General features: G+C 46.4%; 1 protein-coding gene across 2 annotated transcripts; it reads right to left on the bottom strand.

Moving 5' to 3' along the window:
- Nucleotides 1-2,113: 2,113 nt before the first annotated feature.
- On the bottom strand, nt 2,114-11,644 carry c9orf72 (C9orf72-SMCR8 complex subunit). Of its 2 annotated transcripts, XM_078089377.1 has the most exons (11): nt 11,323-11,537; nt 10,145-10,639; nt 9,341-9,361; nt 9,158-9,253; nt 8,531-8,595; nt 7,574-7,646; nt 6,771-6,887; nt 5,935-6,170; nt 5,754-5,811; nt 4,970-5,079; nt 2,114-2,853 (listed from the first exon to the last, which is right to left on the bottom strand). In XM_078089377.1, exons 2-11 carry the CDS (start codon nt 10,589-10,591, stop codon nt 2,667-2,669), a joined length of 1,410 nt encoding a protein of 469 aa, XP_077945503.1. In that variant the 5' UTR covers nt 10,592-10,639; nt 11,323-11,537; the 3' UTR covers nt 2,114-2,666. The 2 variants fall into 2 exon arrangements, with proteins under 2 accessions (XP_077945503.1, XP_040056080.2); XM_040200146.2 differs by lacking the exon at nt 9,341-9,361 and having other exon boundaries at nt 11,323-11,644.
- Between the last annotated feature and the right edge of the window lie 8,296 nt (nt 11,645-19,940).

Genomic DNA, 19,940 nt, shown 5'->3' with positions numbered 1-19,940 from the left:
TCTGAAGCATATAAATGCATTGAAGTAGGTGGAGCCATTAAAGATTTTGTAGTTTTGGTTAGTAGGCTATAAATAAAAAATATGTATACTGTGTCCACTTACAACAACCCCCCCCCTAATATATTATATTTCATTATGGTATGTATTTGTATTACTGTTTTTTTGTTACAACACGTTATAGTAGCATATTTTCTTCACATTCTTATTTTGCTAACCATATTTCTTGGAAATGATCAAATAATTATAACACTCAATCATTCCTGACATATTAATATTAGTGAATGTTATTTTGAAAATAGTCCAAAAATACCATGACAACTGGTTAGATTAATGCAGTATTATTTCATAATAGTGAGCCTATTTGATATTTATATGAGGTTCTATCCCCCACATTTACCATCTTTGTTTAGTGTGTCAGCAAGAACTATGACCTACTGGTAGTGAAAGAGGAAAAGTCACCAAGGTCAGTAAGATTAATCCTTTTAGGACTAATAAAGTATGTGCAAAATATCAAAGCAGCTGAAAACTGTTAAATTCTGGACCCGGGAGGCCAAAGGAAAAAAGTAAAAGAGGCAATTTAACTTCCCGTTCTATTCTCATCGTCCCTACATGTTCTCAAAAACAATGTTTGTGTTAAAGCACCAAACAAAAAGAGTTGCGGTTGAAACTCCTGTTTCATCTCAAATAATTGCCCGAGCAATTAATGCAAGATCCTGTTGTCATGGCGCCCTTCCCCCTCTCGTCTCCAGTCACAACAACAAGGCCTCCCTCAGGAACACGTAGGAGTCGTTTTACTGAAAAGGTGGTAAACATCACGCTCAGAGCATTTCCTGCCAATCAAGGCGTCCCCTCAAGACCGACCTATTTTGGCGATGGCTTGAAAAAAAAAAAAAAATCTCGTAAAAGTTCTTGTTCCTTTTCTGTGAAGTAAATTCCTCAAAGAGCCTCCTGGTACGACACTGTACAGATACCCCACTAGTGATTAACAGCAACTTGGCTCACTGTTTTGAATATGCAAACACTTGGAGGTTCTCCAGGGGACACCTGATTATCATTTTCTAGCTTGAGGCAAGTACAGATAGACTAAGATCTTCGAGCTGATTTAGATTTTGGATAATTCGCAGTAATTAACTCTGTGGCCGACAAACGTTCAAAACACTGACTCGGTTTGTCGAGTTGAGCTTCAGAAATGAACCAAAAAAAAAAAAAAAAGAGTCAAAAGCCAACATTAGCCTAAAGCGCCCCCTCCCAACGTACCCTAAGGCCTGACACCCTGAACCCTGACAATGTGCAATTAAGAGCGGGACAGTACTTTGCTCCAACATATCACATCCCCATGACAACGTAATGAAATATGACGTCCACTCGTGGTTATTATACGAGACCTTCTACTCTACAAATGTTTACCAGGCTCCGTCTTCACAAGATGAGGTCGTTTCAAATGATGTTTTTTCTTCCAAACAGCTTAATAATTCCTCAGGGCAACGTCAGCCCCTAATGCTGAATTACAGAGAAGGGTTCAGAATCTCGGCGGTGTGACAATGGGACAAAGACCTTCTGCGGTAAAAAGAATAATATATGACACGGAGGACATTTGGCACACTCAGTTCCATTAACCTTGGCGAGGAACATCGCGGCTTGAGTAAGACCAACTTCGGCACATTGATATTGAAAAAGAAAACTTGATTATGAGCAACTGAAAGAAGTGTCCAGCATGTGCAGCAGGAAGGTATTGTATTAGTATCACACAACGGCCATAACCTCCTGTCCCATTTCCATTAAAGTGATTTTTTTCCCTGCGTGTTAACCAGCCAGCAACCTCTGTTGTTGTGCCCCCAAAAAAGGAATCAAAGTGATTAAATGAACAGAAGTCATGTTTCTCAATGGAAACTCCATCCGAGCGTGAGCATACATGTCCTGAATTCAAAATGACATGTAAATGTATGGAAAACGGCACAGCATTATCACCCCGCTCCGAAAACAATTTGCATCGGTGGAATCAGTGAACATGGAGCATATCAACGAGAGCACCAGCGGAGATGGATAATCGGAGCAGCACATACGCGAGTCGCTGCGTCCAGAGAAGGAAAGAAAGAAGAATGAAATGCACATCCACGTTACGCACAGCTGCGGACACGTTTAATGATCACACACACTTCGGCTACACACTCGTTGTGACGAGACTTGTCTTTCTATTGTCACTTGATCGGCACATTCAATAAACACGGCATCTTTAATTGAATTTCTTGAAAAGCAAAAACAGGAAAAGACAGGTGATCAGGAGTTCTGAGGTTATTGTATAACACGGGCATAACTCATGTTTTAATAAATATGATTTCTAAATTATATTGCAAATGTCCTGCGGCGCAGCTCAGCCAATTTCAACGCCATAAATTAATACAGACGGCATAGAATACATGAATAACTCTCGCGGCTCAGAGTCACTTCTTAAAAACATTAAAGTCACATTATGCTCCCGGTCACATCCAGGCGATATATCAGAACTTTAATTCTAATGGCTCATAATAGCTGTAACAATCACGCCTTGAATTTATCAAAACATCGCTGTGTTCTTCTCATTCCAGCAGAGCTGTAGCACGCACGCGCACACGCACGCACAACAATGACGACAACAACAAACCGAAGACGAGACGGCGTGCAGCGCGTCAGAAGCTCATGAGCACGTCCCGCTCCTGCATGCTGGTGTAGAACGGCTTCCCGAACACGAAGGAGTGAAGCCCCGCCCGCAGCTTCTCGGCGAAGGCCATGACGATGTACAGGTCGCCTTCCACCGTCAGGTCCAGGTCCGTCTTCAGGTTGCGCAGCGATCGGAAGGGCTTCTTCCCCTTCTGCCTGCGGGGGGAGGAGAAGAGGGGAGTGGGGGGGGGTCAGGGGATGTGCATTAGCGTCTAGTTGGGGCCGCAGCTGGTGCGCGAATGAATTATGTATGCAGCTACTGAGCATTAACAATGCCGTCGAGGCACCTGTATAGCGGCTCGACCTTTGACCTCAGGCCGTTAGCAGCGACACAAACAACAGGGCTTTGATCCGCTCGCACGAGCGTCCGAGCCGAGAGGTTTGATCGTTGTGTAGTCAGGTGTCGTCTCTGGAGTGAGATGTGTTCAGACACCAACTACCAATTTAAAATCACATCTCTGGGACCAATTTAAGTAAAGAAATATATGTTAATAAATAACTGCATATTAAAATCGACTTAAATAAAATAAAGGTTAAAACTAAAACTGTGTAGTTTCTTTTGGGGTGTGGAATTGAACATCAGGCCAAGTAGAGTTTTGATGACATGATTGAATTGTATCCATCATCATCGATCAACCCTCAATTCAAAATGTCAGAATCGTGCAGATGTGGAACAGCTAGACGGGAGGAGTAGGAAGGTCAGTGTGCAGCTGGGGCAGCACAGACGGAGAGGAGTCAAGCCCAGAGGGAGCGATGACCGGGTCGCCACGGCGACAGTGGCGCAGCAAGAATTTCGGAGGTAGCTGGAGACTCACGTGGGCCGGATGGATGTGACTCAGGGGCGCAAAGGAGGGTTTGGATGTTTTCGAACCGGAGGATCGACGCTCTTCTCTGACGGGGAACTCAAGTGTTTATATTCGCTACTTCTCCGTTTTCATCGTTCCTCTCCAGCACAAGTCGCTCCTTCCTGTTTCTGCCCTCAAGCCAACAGCCATCCACAGCAGCTAATGGCCTCACTATGGGGAAGGGCTTCATGCAACTACACTTTAAAAACAATCCCCCGTGATGAGACTGAAGTGTGGCCCCGATTATTTACAAGGTCCCCAGAGAGGGAACGTGAAGCTCTTCTGGTGGTTTTATATTGTTTTAGCATTAAGTGAATCTTCTCTTAACTGCCTAACGCATTACACTCTAGCGTGAGGCCATTAAAAAATACAGCAGGTCACCTTGACACCTGGCATGCACCTCTCATTCCTGCAGCTCAGTGGGGAGGCGGGAGGGGGGGGAGACAAAGGGGAGAGCATTTCTCCTCATAAAAACAGTTTAGAGCTGTGATGATAATGATGAAAGTCACTCAACAGTTTGGCCGTATGCTCCGGCGTCTTTTTCCAGCCTCCACCACCACCACCCTCCCTCCACCCCTATCGATACGTGCCGTGTAGACGGAGGAAGCTGTCACTCGAGGCGCTGAGGATTCATGGCTCGCCGTGCAACCCGCTTCGTCACAGCTTCTTCCCAACACCAATCACCATGATGAACCCGTCCCGTGAGGCCGAGCCGCCACCAAACAGGCTCCATTTTCTTCATGTCATTTAAGGCATCTGTTTTTATTGATTATTCTGACGTTAATAAAACAGGTCTTGCATCGTCATCGCCTGTTCATTTGTCTCATAGAGCTCTGGGCTCTCATCTGATAAAAAGGGCTGCAAAGTATTAAATTAGTCCCGTTCAACAAGGACAGAAAAACGCTCTGTCATATATGTGTATATTGTAAAACAGCTGTTGTGGGCGGGGCTAAGCACAACGACGCACTTGCAAAACATATGGCGCACTGGAGGAAGAGGAGGAGAATGCCAAAGGCCCATCTGGTGACTACCATCAATTACTTTGAGGACCAACAACTTGTTTCTACGTCTTTTCTACGTCTACGTCCTACTCAGCGTCACACAGGGGTTGTCCGCTCAGTAAATTCTCCTCATCCGTGCTTCACCAGTGGAAAAGATGTAACGCCAACTTGCCAGTAGCTATGCAACGGTGGCTATCGTAAACACACAGTGAAGAGGTACCATTGAAACACTCAGCAGCTGAGGTTCCTCGGCCACCGTGTGTGTGCACCTCCGTACAGTCACGAGTGTCAGCCGTGCATCGCAGCCAAGATTTGGGTATTCTTTATGGCCTCTGAGGAGGGGGGGGTTGTTTATGAGTGAAGCAGCCGAACAAGCTGGCTTTTTGTTCATTTGGGATGAAACGTCTCACTGGCGACGGCTCTTACGTCTCGTCCTCGATGTACTTGAGCAGCGTGAGGGACTTCCTGTGGAGCAGCAGCAGGAACTGGGCCAGGTAGGTGCTCCGCAGGGACAGTCCGGGCTTCAGCATGAACACCTGGGTACGACACAGCACCTCAGTTAGCAGTTTCACCCTTTAACAGGTTTTTGCACCAATAGCTCAATAAACAGATTGAATCCTCACTCAGAGCTATATTAGGCTTTATTAGAATACTATGTAAATAGAATAGGCAACAAGAGAAATGAACATTCCTACAATGCTCTTGCCTTTTGGTAAATCTGGTTTGCTTTGATTAAGTCAAACTTTTAGTTTTTGGCTTGTAAATGGCTTAAACAATACTGAGGTATGTGCCGTCTAATTTCCCTTAACTTAGTATGGAAGAGCGTGTAAAATCCACATTTAAATTCAGCTGATAGATATGGAAGATATGAGAGGAAAAATAATTCTCTTCAGGAGAAGCTGTTCGCTTTGCCACATTTCTTTACACAGATGAAAAACAAGAACCTGATTTGTTGTCTCTTAACTTTGCTCTCCAGGCTATATTATTTGCTCCTTTCTTATTATTATTCATTTGTTGATTAAAAATATAAGATATGACCTCCAAAACCTGCTGTTTGATATTTTCAATTGAGGTTTTTATCAAAAGCGTATTACAACGTCTCATTATTCTCCCGAATATTAATAATGACAAAAAGTTCACAAAAAGGACATTTTCTGGTCTTGAAATGAGGAGTATGCAAAAAAGGAAAAAGGTGACGTTGTATTCTTACCTCATCTATGAAAGACTTCACCAAAGTGTCTTTATGCATGACGTCTTGAAATATATTCCTAAATAAAATAAAAAAATAAGCATCCAGGTTATATTACAACGCAAGACATTAAAAAAAGAAAATAAAAAAAAGAATCTCTTTTTTTTAGACACTGGACAGAGGCTGCGTGCGAGCGGCTCACAGGTCGGGGGTGAAGCTCTCGTCGGTGTGGATGACCGTGTCGGGGGCCACGTCCTCCTCGCTGTCCGCCTTCCAGCGGGCGCTCAGCTCGGACCGCATGTAGCGCCGCTGGTTGTACGTGTGCTCGTGGCACGGCGGCATCTGCTGGACCGTGTTGATGTCGACGTCGATGTGCGTGCTCGGGTACGGGGAGTAGAGCACCTGGCGGTAGGGCATCACGAAGCTGCCTGTGGAGTCCTGTGAAGCAAGAGATAAGGAGGGGAGGGGGGGGGGGGGGGGCGTATTGAATACCTGTCGATGTAGGAACGTTAAAGCTTCACCTGCGTTCCTTCTCTGTTCGTGTGCTTTTACATGCAGGTCAGAAGGGCTAATAAATAATTTCACAACCATTTCCTTTCCTCTTGTTCTTCCCTGGGCCCGTTCCTATTGTTCTCTGCTGCATCTCTTGTTAAAATGTATAAAAGGGGATCCTGCAGGAGCTCTGCAACAGGGCTTATGTGCACAATAGTGACTCCTAATGACCAAATGAACAGCGAGTGAGTGGAATTCACTAATACCACAAAGAAACATGTGTATCACTCGCTTACCCTCAACTTGAACGATGCAATTAGATAATTAAAAAAATGAAAACATACGAACAAACACAAAAAGCGGCATGAATTTCAACAGATCTGAATTGGTAATGGAGTAATAAAAATATATTATTGCAACTATTCTGTAAAAAAAAGAAAAAGAAATTGGGTCACAACAACAGGCAAACATCAAAGGAGAATGCAGAACAGAATAATCAGCAGGCTCATGAACGGTGCAGCATGATCAGAGGAGGCTGGTGGATACCTTGAGCAGACCCTGAACAAACAGGCCCGTGTCATATTTGAAAGAAGAGTCGGTCCTGCAGAGGCGGGAGCACTTCCTCTCAGCCGGGGTGAGGAAGAGGCACAGGGTCCGCACAATCTGCAACAAAAAAACAAAACAAAGACCCGAAACCGTCACATTTCAGAGATTGATTTGCTCTCCGCGGAGGGGAGACAGAGAAAACGGGACATAATTGCAACTGTTAGGCGCGTGCAATGGGTAGGAACCGTGACGCATTTGGTCTACGGTTTAAACATGAACGGAAAATAAATTGCTTTTTGTTTCCACCTTAATTTTCCTGCTTACAGCGCGGCGGGTATCTGCACGCCGACGCATTTATTCGACCGAGCTACGTCTCAGCACCAAATTGACGCGAGAAGCCACATTGAGCTGGTGGACCTTGATGTGACATTTGGCGCGAGGCTTGTTGTTAGACACATATCAAAGATACGACCTAATTGGTGCTCCGGTCAATAAAATGACAAGCCAAGGCGGCGCGGCCCTTTGATATTCATCGTGCTAACGGTTAGCGGCCGACTTCTGCTCATAAACAAACAGCGGGTCCGACTTCTCCTCGTTTGATTCCGATATCTGCACACTAGACGACGCCGATAAGCTTTCTGCTGTTGCTCCCGTAAGCCGAAACAGCAGAGACTGAAAAAAAAAAAAAAAGCAGGGCACCAGGGGCTCATTAAGCTGCAAAACAACACACTTCGAAACATTCTAAATGATGTAGATGCATTACAAGTATGTTTGTGTGCGGCCTGCTAACACGGAGCATTTACCTTATTTACTTTCTCCGGGTTGCTTCCCACCACGATGGAACAGCCACAAGTCTGCAGATGAGAGCTGACGGCCCTGAACCACAGAGAAAGACATGCAGATTAGAAGCAATTAGCGCGATTAGCACTGCTTTAATCGGCAATGACATCTCTTAGGAGTAATGATGGAATCAAGAAGGGAGGAGGACGCGAGGCTTTACATGGGGCCAATGGAGAGTTTTATCTGCCTAGTAGTCATTTATTGGTCATATTTGTGGGCTTTTCCATATATTTTGAGGTAAATAGTTAATATTATGACCGTCCGTTATTTGAGGACCCTGAAGAATTGTTTTAAACCTAATCTTACATTGGCTGAAACACAGAGCCAGTCTGTACGGGAAAAAAAGGGCAATAAGAAAATTGTTACATTAAAACAAAAATCTTTAGAAATTAATGGCTGAAACGAGTATTACAACAAACACAAAAACATTTTTTTTTTAAATTTACAAATGAAAGAAACTAATTAATTAACTGACTTTGTATTTTCCCTCGTCACACAAATGAAGAAACATTTTAGTAATTACGAGCAATTATCTTGCTAAAACCAGATCTTAAGTCATAAACACAGGAGAGAAAACAAAGGAAAGTCTCTCGCTCCTCAGGGCTTCTGTACGTCTGTTGTTCGCTTATTAAAAAGCTGCAGCAGCTATAAATATCCTCAAAATTCCAGTAAACACAGAACAGGGGACAGACGCTTTGTCAACACCACAGGACGCTCAGCTAATCCTGCTCGACTCTGAGCGATCGGGAGCTCCGCTGCCGGCGAGGACGCTGCGGACTCTCCACACCGACGGCGATTGCAGCCTCCGCCCTTTCTCGGGAGGGAACTCGGGCTAAGTGGCGAGCCATTAGTCGCCGCTGGACGGCTGACGGGTGTTAAATAGGCGACGTTCGTCACGCGTCTTTCCTTTTCGTGCTTACTTGTGGAGGAAGTCCTCGTGGCAGCTGTCCCCGATGTCATCATCATTTAGCACCGTGTCTTTTATCTAGTCGGCGGGAGGGAAAACAAATGAGTCATTTTAAGAAATGGGTCTCAACAAAGACAAAAGTGCTGATGAGCACATCTTTTGCAAGATCTCGGATGAAAAGGAAAATGGGAAAAAAGCACCATTGTGCAGCGAATTAGGAATCAGCAAGACGGATTCCCGGGAGATTCTTTTGTGCTGCTTTTTTCCCCCCGGTGCATTTGCATATTAGAAGGAAATGAGTTGAATCTCACCGGGTGGTAATCCACGCAGGGAACCTGGGTAATTTAATCATCTTGGAAATAGAAACTATTTAAAGTACTGAAAAGAGTTATTTTCCTTTTTTCCCTCTTCAAAAAGTCACATATCGTTGTTTTCAATAAAAATGTGTCCACTTCCTGCCTGTCAATCACTGAAGCCCTGAAGCCATTAGTTCAGATGTCAACAAGAAAATGATTCATCCTCCTCTGCGTTTCCCCAAAGCTTCAACACTCACATTAAAAACTCTGATTCGCCCTTTCACATTTTGTTGCTCACTGGTAGTCCTGAAGCACGAGTTTGTTGATGCGTGCGCGGCGCTTACGTTTATGTCTTCGGGCACGCTGTGCGACTTCATCGAGGCCAACAGCTCCATTATGGGGACGATCTCCAGGCTCAGCACCGAGATGATGTTGTAGCCCTGAAGACGGAGGAAGGGCAAACAGGGAAGCTGAAGCACGAGTGACGGGCGACTGAGGGGAGACATAAGTTATGTCCAGCACTTTACCTCCAGAGCTGGAAGCCTCGACTGCAAAAGGGAAAACACGCAACCGAGACTGGCGTTACCACGGAACGTTGCGCCGGGATTTACGCAATTTTGATAAAGTAAAAGCCATCAGGGCCGGACTGATGAATCGGCAGGATCCACGTGTAGAACACTTCAGATAAAGTATTTAAATACACACAGCTGTACTCGACAGGTTTTGCCAGTCAATGCTACAGATACATACAGATACATTATGGTCAGAGCCAAAAAAGTGTCGAGGATCAATTTCCAGCCAGAAGGCCGGTGAGCAGTACTTGGCAGCGAGGAGGACTCTTACATATGTCTTCAAAGCAACACAAGATGAGTTACAGAGCACCAGAACAGGCAGAGAGAGCTGAGGGTGGATGGGGGCAAGAAAAACTACTAAAATATTTACTATGACAGGGGAAACTGTCTTACAAGATGAAACTAGGTAACAGGGATATGCACGCTCCTACCAGAGGCCTCTGCATCGTTGGTATATTCTTAGGGTTGTGCATCAGGTAATTTGTCTCCCCTATTGTTACCTCCCCACTGGCTCTCAGGCCTAATTAGCTAATTCAGTCCTCTGCGTTGGGAGCATTCAACTTTATTATTCTGGCAACGACGTTGCAATCCCAAACGGGTAAAACAGGGTTGATGGATTACTTAATATCCATTTTCAAATCACTAACTCGGGGTGGATGGGGTTTTAAAGTAGGTTTATGGGTATAAAGGGATTTCCTGTGCTTTCTCTCGTGCCCTACAGTGGGAAGTGGCGGGATCAGAGAGAGAGCGGCGGCGTACCTTCTGCATGGAAATGCGCCCTTTGCGGATAACATGCTTCAGCCTCTCCACGCAGACGGTGTGCAGGGGCAGGTAGAAGGGCAGCTCTGTCTGCGGGAGGATAATGGACAAGGCGCACGTGTTCTTGTCTCCCTTCAGCTCGCCGTCGAAGATGAGCGACACGATGATGACGCCCTTTTCCGCCAGGACGAAGAACTTCACGTCCACGGCGCCGCACTCGGCGCTGCGCAGGATCTCCCCGTTGAGCGTGTGGTTGGCCAAGAAGGTGACCTCTCCGTCGCTGAGGAACATCAGCTGGTCCCCCTTCGGCGTCCAGATGTGGCGCACGCGGGGGCCCAGGATGTTGTCCCAGTAGGCGAAGGTGGCGGCCAGCAGCGGGCATTCTCCCTCTACCGGTACCTCAGACTTTGCCACTGCAGGCGACTGGGGCGGACAGCCGGAGGACATCGGGAGCGGCCCGGAGACGTCCCGGTGTCCCAGCGAGTGACGAGAAGCCTGCAGGGGACGTCGGTTATCAGTTATTGGTTCAGAGCTGATTACTCCCGCTTCAAATGTCACTAAAACAATTGCAACTGCACAATGATCAGAAATGTTTTAGCTCACAGGAAACCCGGACTTGAAGTGGAAATGAAAGTCACTTCTTATAAGTCAACAGCTACTTCTCTTTTTCTGTCAGCGTTGTGCTAAAAGTGTTTCAAAGTGTGGCCTTTTCAAGCTTCATTGATTTTTAATCTAAACGAACTGTAAAAATGCTTGTGAGGGAATTCACGTTGTTATTTGGTGACATTTGTCTTTATAATGTTCAATGTGCCCTATTACATGTTTCTTATATGCATGCCGAATTCGGCGGAAACCTCTTTAGATTGAAGGCGTGCGGCTGTTGCGTCGCCACAGAACTCTGCGCATCCGCAACGAGCGACGCGCCCTTAAATTGACATCTTTGACAACCGAATCCGGTGAGAATGTTTTACCGTTACACAAAAAAACCAAACGGCTAACAATTACGTATCGCAAACTTGTTGAAACGGCATGATCACAACATCGGTGAAAAGTGACTGATTTGGGCATTTAGCTGACAGGCAGTAATCAGTAACGGACTTAATTAAATCAGAGTCGCGCGCTCAGCGACGTTAGCCAAACAGACGCCGACGGAGCAGTGATGACGTCGCGGGACTTACTGGTTCTAGTTACACCGTTTATGTGACAAATGGCCGCGACGCAGCGTCTTCTAAAGGAAGAGTTCTAGACGTTGCTGACATGTCGTCGTTGCATGTTGTCTTGCCGCGGGACGTAACGTTAGCTTGACGCTCCAACTACGGCGAGCCAGCTGCTGCTGCTGCTGGTGCTGCTGTCTTCGACACACTTCCGGGTACGTCATCGCTACGTCACCGTCGACGCTGACGCACAGCGGCCTCTAGCGAAGCAGGCGCGTCATGGACAGTCAATGATGTCATTTGAAGTCCTGGTGTACTGTGAGTCCAAATGAATGCCAACCCACTTAAGTCCCGAAGACCTATGCTGCCTTTTTACCTTTTCTTCTTCCTCTTCATTGGTCCTCTGTAAACTGCATTCATGACGCGAGTGCCTGCAGCCTCCCTCCAGGGGAACCTTCTACAGATGTGTAAACAGTATCGTGTTCCTTTGCCGCTCTCCCAGTCCACCGTTAACCACAATGAAAACTAGAAAGGCATCTCTTTAACACCTCCACATAGCATGTGAAGATAAGCTAAGTGTGGAACACCAAGCTGTTTTCCAGCGAGCGTCTTCCACTGCAGAAAATTGGTATAATAAGACCGTAAATACCTTCACACTCCTCAGCGTTCATATTTGTCTACACACTTGAGTTTACAACAAAGCATAATATTGTTACCTGTGAAATGGTCCCGGAAGCAGTGAGCCCCAATGACTTCTCCAGCATCCTTTTATTTCCATCATGCCTTCCTGTGTTTCTTTTGCCTCATTTCTTTATTCTTTATTTTATTTCATAACACTTACGGTATTCCTTCATTTTGAGGAAATCATGTATTTGCAACATTGCTCTTCCCTCTGCGAGCCACAGCGTGAAGAAGACACCAAGTGCTCCAGTCCACTCAGGAGCTGCAGCAACACCACACTTGGACTTTTCAGCTGAAAAAAAAAAAAAAAAGGTTGTCGAGGTCGCTGAGCGTCGATACATCCACTCCGGATTGCACGGCGAGCCCCTTCCCGCCCGCTGATGTGATTGGGTTCTGTGAACAGCACTGCAGACCTGCTACTGCAACTGGCTTCCCATTACTCCATATTCCTCAGAGGCAAAAGGATTCCTTGGCAATTTTGGCAAAGTATTTCAGTGCGGGCTGTTATCTAATCTTCTTCTTTTTTTGTAGTAAGTTCCTCCCGCTGGATTCTCCGAATCGAAGGTGTTGAAACTGTGATGAAACTCAAAAGTGTATGGTCTTCATTTTTAACCACGAAAAAGGACTTTGGTGTACTTCATCACCTTGCTTTACATGAAAAACGCCTCAAGATCTTTTCCCCTCCTGTTATAAATCTTTTCATCTTCAAAAGCACAGCCAGGTTCCTGGATTTCAATTCATGAGAAACTGATGATGCGCTTAGCGCCTTTTTTGTAACTCTTTCACGTCCTCACAATTGCCATTTACGGAACCATTACCTCCATTGTTTGGGTCGAGGATGAGATTAGAGAGAACTTCTTTTTTTTTTTTTTTTTTTCACTTTTTGGTTAATGCCGCCTCATTGCCACCTGCCAGCCATCTGCTGTGCAGTTTGCTGGCAGCGGAGGGTGGAAGAAATTTGTGACATATCATATTTACCTTCCTCGGTGTCTTTTGTGGCCGCAAGGCCGCCACGAAGATGCAATCAGAATCTCTAACCGCCCGCAGCCGCAACAGTGATCAACTTACTGGCCGCGTTAGCACCGTAATGGCGTTACTTTGTTCCTTGCAGGATTTCTCTCACCAGGATAATCATGTACGTCGCCCACAATATCTGTGTCTCCGAGTTCCACTTCTGGACGTCTGTTACTTCCCACCTGCTTGGTTGGGGCGGGCTTTTTATTCAGCAATTTTCCAAAATGTGTGCATGCACAATATTCCTGCTGGGAAATGTAGTGAAACAGCCATTTCTTAATGTTGACTTAAGACTTGGGCTCAAAACGTTTCCCTCGTTATCTCCTACTGCGAGCTTTAAAAGGAAAATAACAGAGTTCAATGAAAACCGGCTCATATTTGTTCATAGATATTGAAGCTGGAGATATTAGCTCTGTTGAAGGCTGGAAACTGGAGAATAAGCAAAACTAAAAAAAAATACAAATCTTCATTAATTACTAGATAAATAGCACAGTCATGATTTTCTCATCTGAATGTTTTCCAACAAAATATCCGTAACAAATCTGAGCTTTTGAAAAGTAATCTGTTGTCAACGCGTTGACTCTCCTTCATTTGACAATTTACAAAGCAAAAACACTTTACAGAGAGCTTTAGTGGTTATCAGAGCCCATCATTGAGTTTGGAGGGCAGACCTTTCATGTAACCCCGTTTCATCTTATGTATCCGCCCCATCGCGTGGGAGCAAAATCCGTCCCTGTTGTTTATTTCCCATTCAAGAGCGTGAAAAAAAGAATCTCTCGTCATTTATCTGAACTTCCGTGTCACTGGCTTCAAAGGATGCCTTCTTTTAGTCACGAGAAATCCCTCGCTGGCAGAAACCTTCTGTTGTACAATAATTAACTGTATGGATGTGAATCCAGCTGCTAGTCCAGTCTGTAAGAAGGAGCCCGCTCATAGTCTCCTGTGTGTCACCCACGAATCGCGAGGCTGTTGGTAATTACTTTATATAGTGATTAAAAATGTATTAATTATCTATTTGAATTTAAAATAAAATGAAGTCTGATTATTATAAACTTTAGCATACGGCTCTTATTTGATTGACTGAGAGGAATCATCTTTGCAGGAGTCCCCACATAGTTTTAGTGTACATTTACATTGTTTTACTGTACATTTACGGTAGGAATATTAATCATCTAGACTTGATTGAGACGGACATTTAATAGCGTCTCAGTGAGTTATTCCACATTGATCTCTGATGTGTTCGGCACAACAAACACCTCATGAATTGCTAATTCAATTTGGATTAAACACGATTTAATTTGGATTCAAAGTGCAACGCCGCGTCGGAGGCCTGAGAAGCGAGTCGCGCTGAAACCTCTGAGGTGGTGGCGCCCGTGTGGCCGTGGTTCGCTTCATTAGTGTCTCAGAGTTTCTTCTCAAGGACACACGGTTGAGAGCGAATTGAGGGCGCCGCGTCCCTTCTCCGTCCGACGGGGGACAAACGGACGGGCTCCTGTTGTTCCGGGCCGGGCCCGATGCTCGGCGCCAGCATCCATTGGGAGCTGAGCTGAGGCCCTGAGAGCAGCCTCCTGGGCTCCACTGCTCGTTTCTTCTCATCCAGCCACCCTTTTGTGAAGTACACCCCCCCTTTATCTTCCTTCACGTAACCTGTGTTGGATCTGAAAATATCACACACATGCGTGTTGAAAGTAGTAGAGGCTGCGTTTGGCACAATGTCACATAAGATTAGACCTTAAACAAAAGACACAACGACATGAACAAACAATCCAAAATACAGCGGGGAAGAAGAACAAAAACGATGAAGATGAATCACATCAGTGTGATCACAAAGAACCGCTCGCGCAGCGAAGGCTGATGGCGCCAATTCCAATTACTCCTCAATTCTCTAAAAAAGGGCCACAATAAGCATGATGCCTTTGTGGTGTTTCAAAGCAGCCTCCGGGTTTGAAACAAGGCGCGATACCGATGATCGGTGACGCCATTCAAAGGAGGCGACTTCAAAGGGCCTCATTCGCTTTTTTGTCCATGTTGCAAAGTGGCTCGCTGCCACCGGCCGATCGTTATAACCAGTAAAAAGGGGCTTGCGGCGGGCAGCTAAGCAGCGTGTCCTGCTGCAGCGCACTGTACGGCTCTCAAATACCGACCTGAAATCTTTAAGACTGATCACGTGATGTTAGAAGGATCATAATGAGGAATGCAAATAGATAGATGGCCTAAGGACTCTGTGTAGGTGATGTGCAGAATCTTGGTTTCCCTGAGAAGATACAGTGCATTTTAAACATCATCTGACAAAAAGGAAATTATGAAATGATTCATTTAACGTCAGCGATGTGTCATAAATCATCCCAAGTCAAAGCCTGGTTTTCCGAGGGACGTTTGAAGCTGAAGGACTGAATAAGTTGAAGCGACACGAGTTGAACTGGTTGAATCCAGTGGATCATAACACATTGGTTGTGGGGAGCGCAAACCTTTCTATATGGATGCCGTTTTACCGCGTTTCCACGAAATCTGCCAGAACTCTGAAACCTTTCGTATTGGATCAAGGCAAATGACTTGTGGTCTGCTGCAGGACCACGAGTGTCAGAATGGAATTGATAGCGGCTCCTCTCAACGAAGACTAACAGAGTGCATGACACAACCATCCTGGGCCAATTTGGAAAGCAAAAGAATTTTAAAAAAGCATTGTGACACATTTCACTCCTTCATCCAGGTGATATGATGAATAGCAGCGTACCTCAGATACTCTTTCATTTTTAATGCATCACTCCAGGCTTGATCAAGTTCTACTCTACATGCATTAAGAGGGGCGTTTTTATGGGCTTCCTTAATGTCACACGTACCTTCCTGGTCTTTTTTTTTTTCTCTATCTTAGCTGCCGTCACGCCTTTTAATATGTGCTGCCGCTCTAAAAGTCATGCCCAGAGACTTTCTGCCTCGAAGGCACCGGTTATTGCGCAGGCCAGACCTGTTGGCTGTGTTTGTGTTGGGCTATCGTGCCCCACATGTGCTCATCCTGCTTTATTTGCTCTGCCGCGAGCTGTGAACCCTTTCGACACCTGCCTCTGCTCCACCGTTTTGCCGTGATTACATCATTTGTTTGTACCGGTGGCTTTCCGGTCTCCCTCACACCCCGTGGCTAACGTTTATTTATTCCATCCCCCGGGATGGGATGATGCATGAGAAAACAGGCCCGTGTTCTTTTGCAGCCGACTATTGAAGCCCCCGTCTCTGTTTTTGAATCCTAAGCTCAGCACCAAGTCGGCGGCAGTCTGGAAATTCATTTTTACCAAGAATGTCACGTCTTGACAGCCTCAAGGCGACAGTTGCTGCAGTAACTCGACGTACTGTACTTAAGCGTCTTTCTTCGATGTGTCATTCAAAGCGCCTCCCCGATGGCCACACAGAGCCCCGCAACAAAGTTCTCCCAGTCGATTCCCCTGTTTCTGCTATATATATATATATATTTATATATATATATATATATATAATATATATATATATTTTAACTCACCTTGCCGCACCCTTCTGGAAAAACCACCTCTACCGGCGTCCTGCTGTTTCCTCGGGGTGCTGCTTTGTCCCTCGCAGGTTTTCTCGGCTCGAGACACCAAAGCTTCCACAATCCCTTTCAACTTGTTTTTTCCAATTGCCAAAGTTAAAGTGCCGGTGGCCCTCAGCGGGGGGCTTTGCTCAGACCTCAGACCCGAGCAGCCACTAAAACCACTCGTTGTTCTGTTGAACCTTTTTGTATTTTGCTTTCTTTGTTTGTCTCAGCCCTTATGACAGGCATTTCATCCATATTGGACTATTTCCTACCTTGCATTTAATGCGAATGTGTGGCAACAGTGGCGACAGAGCTAAGCGCTGGTGGGGGGGAACCGTTAATTTAGCTGCCCACAAGTATGTTTGGTAGCCGGCTTCTTTCCTTCACTTTGTCTTCTTCTTACGTAAATTCAGAATTGAGCTTAATGGTGTTTGTAAAAACGGGATCCGTAACGCAGTATTTTAACCAGTGATGTCTTCATCTCACTCACTTGCATGTGCAAATGTTCTCTGGCTGTCGTGGATGCCGCCTCGGTGCTTGTTAGTGTCATCTTCAGATTCAAATTCCTCCCGACATCCTTCCTCTGCTGCTAAAGACATTAAGGGACTCCGACTGGGACGGTGTTTGAAAGAAGCCCAGCAGACAGCCGGGGCGGCTTTCCCGTGTGTCTTTTATTTTCGATCAAACAATCTAACAGTTCGACCTGAGATGCTCGTCGTCTGCTCATTGCTACCTTTTCTTTCGTTTGGGGAAATAGCTGATGAGGCTGTTTGGTGATTATTCAAGCGGCTTCTCTCTGCCGATGCGCTTTAAAGTGACGCTCCGTCTGCAGGCCTCGTCCGACGCTCCTCACCCGCTGAGAGGGGAGGCGGGCGATCCCCTTCATCCTCACGCCGCAGCGTTTCATTTTTTTCTCTTTAGCTCATCAGTTCATCCGGCAAGGGGGCCCACATTCGCTCTGTCACGTTGTCCGTAGACCCCCCTGACAGAAGGGCTGCAGTGACCACCGACGGATCAGCGTGTGAACCGTGTGCTAATCGGCCCACAGCCGCTGCCGCGCCGAGCTTCCCTCCAGTCCCACCAGCGCTGCATATATTTCATTTTCAGGTATTTCAGGGCTTAAAAGTTAAAACATTTACACTTTCATCATCTCATCTCGTGGGTTTATCTCCTCTACTTATGCCTTTCATTCTGTTGGTAATTGCATTTGGCCCCTGAGGTACACGTCATTCATTCTGCCTAATTAGCTCTCCTGACCCTCTGAGCGCGGACGTGACCTGTCCATCCAGCGAAGGCGCCGACTCCCGCCTCCCCGCTCTGGCTGCAGGCTGGCACGGGGACCGGCCGCTAAAACTGAGCCGAACGCGCGCACGTGCATTTCCACCTGCATGCGTCCGCAGCACTTCTGAACCTGCCGTTATTGAGCTTGTTTGGGTAATCGGTAGCAAAAGCATTTAACACATTTGTTGCAGGCGGGCCGTTCGAAGCCAACTTGATAATGCACGCGACTGCTGCCATCGGCCTGCCCCCGCCCCTCCCAGAATGCACCAAATTAATCAATGACTGGCAACAACGCTGGCACGAAAAGGACGGCTGTGTCCTGTGATAGCGGATTCACGTTGAACAATGGGCCTGTTTGCAGCAGACTGGGAAGGAGAGTTGATGTTTGAATTCATCGGCACCTTGCTTTGCTTTTCTTCCTCTGTGACTGAGCATCCGCGGGAGGAGACGGGGGGGGGGGGGGAGGGGGGCGTCAGTCGTAACTCACAAATGAATCATCTTTGTTATCTTTCATCCCACTTGTTGGCCGGCAATGATTGAACGAGCGCTGTGGTGTAAATTACATGCCTCTCTCCGTCCTTTATCCTTCAAAATAAAGGTACGGCTCTGGGGTCCTTGCAGGAGCGATAGAGTCACAGCTGCTTAGAAAGGAAGGCAGAAAAGCCCAGAGGACATTATTACTACTATGAGTGTGATTCTTCACAACCTCAGCACAAATCACGGCGCATGCCTGCAGGGCCCCCGGCTGTAACTCCTTAGACACTCGTAGGGCGCCTTCAAAAGCTCGCTCACGCAAACTTGGCGTGGGGGTGAAGTCTGTAAAGGGACGTCGGGCTCAACCTTTTCTACCCCCCCAAAGGTTTAGGCGATGCAACGGTTCAATCCACACCCTTCAGGAGGAGGGGTGGTGGAGGGGGGGGCTGGAGGGGCAAAGTAATGTGCTACTTTCGTGTTATTGCTCTCATCTTTCACACGGCACCTCTCCCCGACACTCGCCACAAGCTGCGTTTAAACTGGGCGAGTGGTGCTCGACTCTGACCGCGGCGGGGTTAACCGGGGGCCGAGTGCTCCGCCGGCTACCGGCTGAGAAATGAGGATGGATCATCATCATAAAGCCACAATTGCTGCACTTATGTCAGAACGGCGCGTTAACATCCAACGTTTCTATGTGCAATGTCAGTTTTCCCCCTAAAAAATGTTCTTGTATTTGCAGTTTCCTCTGCATATGTTATTTCAACATGTTTCAAATTGGGACTAAATTCAACTGGAAAACTCACGACTGATGCAATAGCACATCGGGAGCGTATTACCAGCGTGTGTAATGTTGCCTCTAAATATACGTTTTCATTTCCAAGAGGAACAGTGTGTTATTACGTCTTTCAAAGTAAATAAAAGTCTTGTGAATGTTTCCATCTTCTTCATAAAATCATCGCATACTCGCCTCCTTCTGTTATTCGTTGCTGCAGAGACATTGTGTGTGGATTCTTCAGATGAGGAAACTTCCGACACTGCGAAAGATGGCGAGCTGCCATTTTTGAAGCCGCGAAAGCCATCATAACCACGGGCCTCCATCTGTTTTAACGCAGTGTTTTAACAGTAGAGACGGTTTTGACGTGTTTTGATGGATATTGTGAGAACAGCGGCGGCTTTCTTTATTAAAACCGTGCAACACCGGCGCCATTTAACAAAGCGCTTCTCCGGCTCCCTTCGGGGGTCCTGCGTGGCGTGAACCCGCGGGCCAGCTCGATTAGCGGCTGACCTTCCATTATCTTCTGTCCGTCATCAGCCAGCCGTGGGGCACCGGGAGGAGCCGCTGTACTCGCGTCCGATAGTTTTTCATGGATTTGGGTTTCTGTGAAGCACGGATCAAAAACTCGCTCAGACGTCTGGAACAGAGAAATGATTGGAAACACAACACGTGCGGCACGGTCGGTGTGGGAGAACATTCTGTATCTCATCAAGATGTGGTGCAGGGAGGCAGAAAGGATATCGTTGGTGGAATCGATGCTGGGCGTAAATGAACTAACTCTGAGTTAGAATGTGAAATGTGTGCAAACACAATCAAATCAAATCTTTTATGTTTGCATGTGCATAAAGTAAGTGGACCAGGTTGACCAGCTGC

The sequence above is a fragment of the Gasterosteus aculeatus genome, chromosome 15 (genome assembly GCF_964276395.1).
Source record: "Gasterosteus aculeatus chromosome 15, fGasAcu3.hap1.1, whole genome shotgun sequence".
In the NCBI taxonomy this organism is placed as follows: Eukaryota; Metazoa; Chordata; class Actinopteri; order Perciformes; family Gasterosteidae; genus Gasterosteus; species Gasterosteus aculeatus.
The sequence above is the reverse complement of the archived record's forward strand: the minus strand, read 5'-3'. Positions and strand labels throughout refer to the sequence as shown.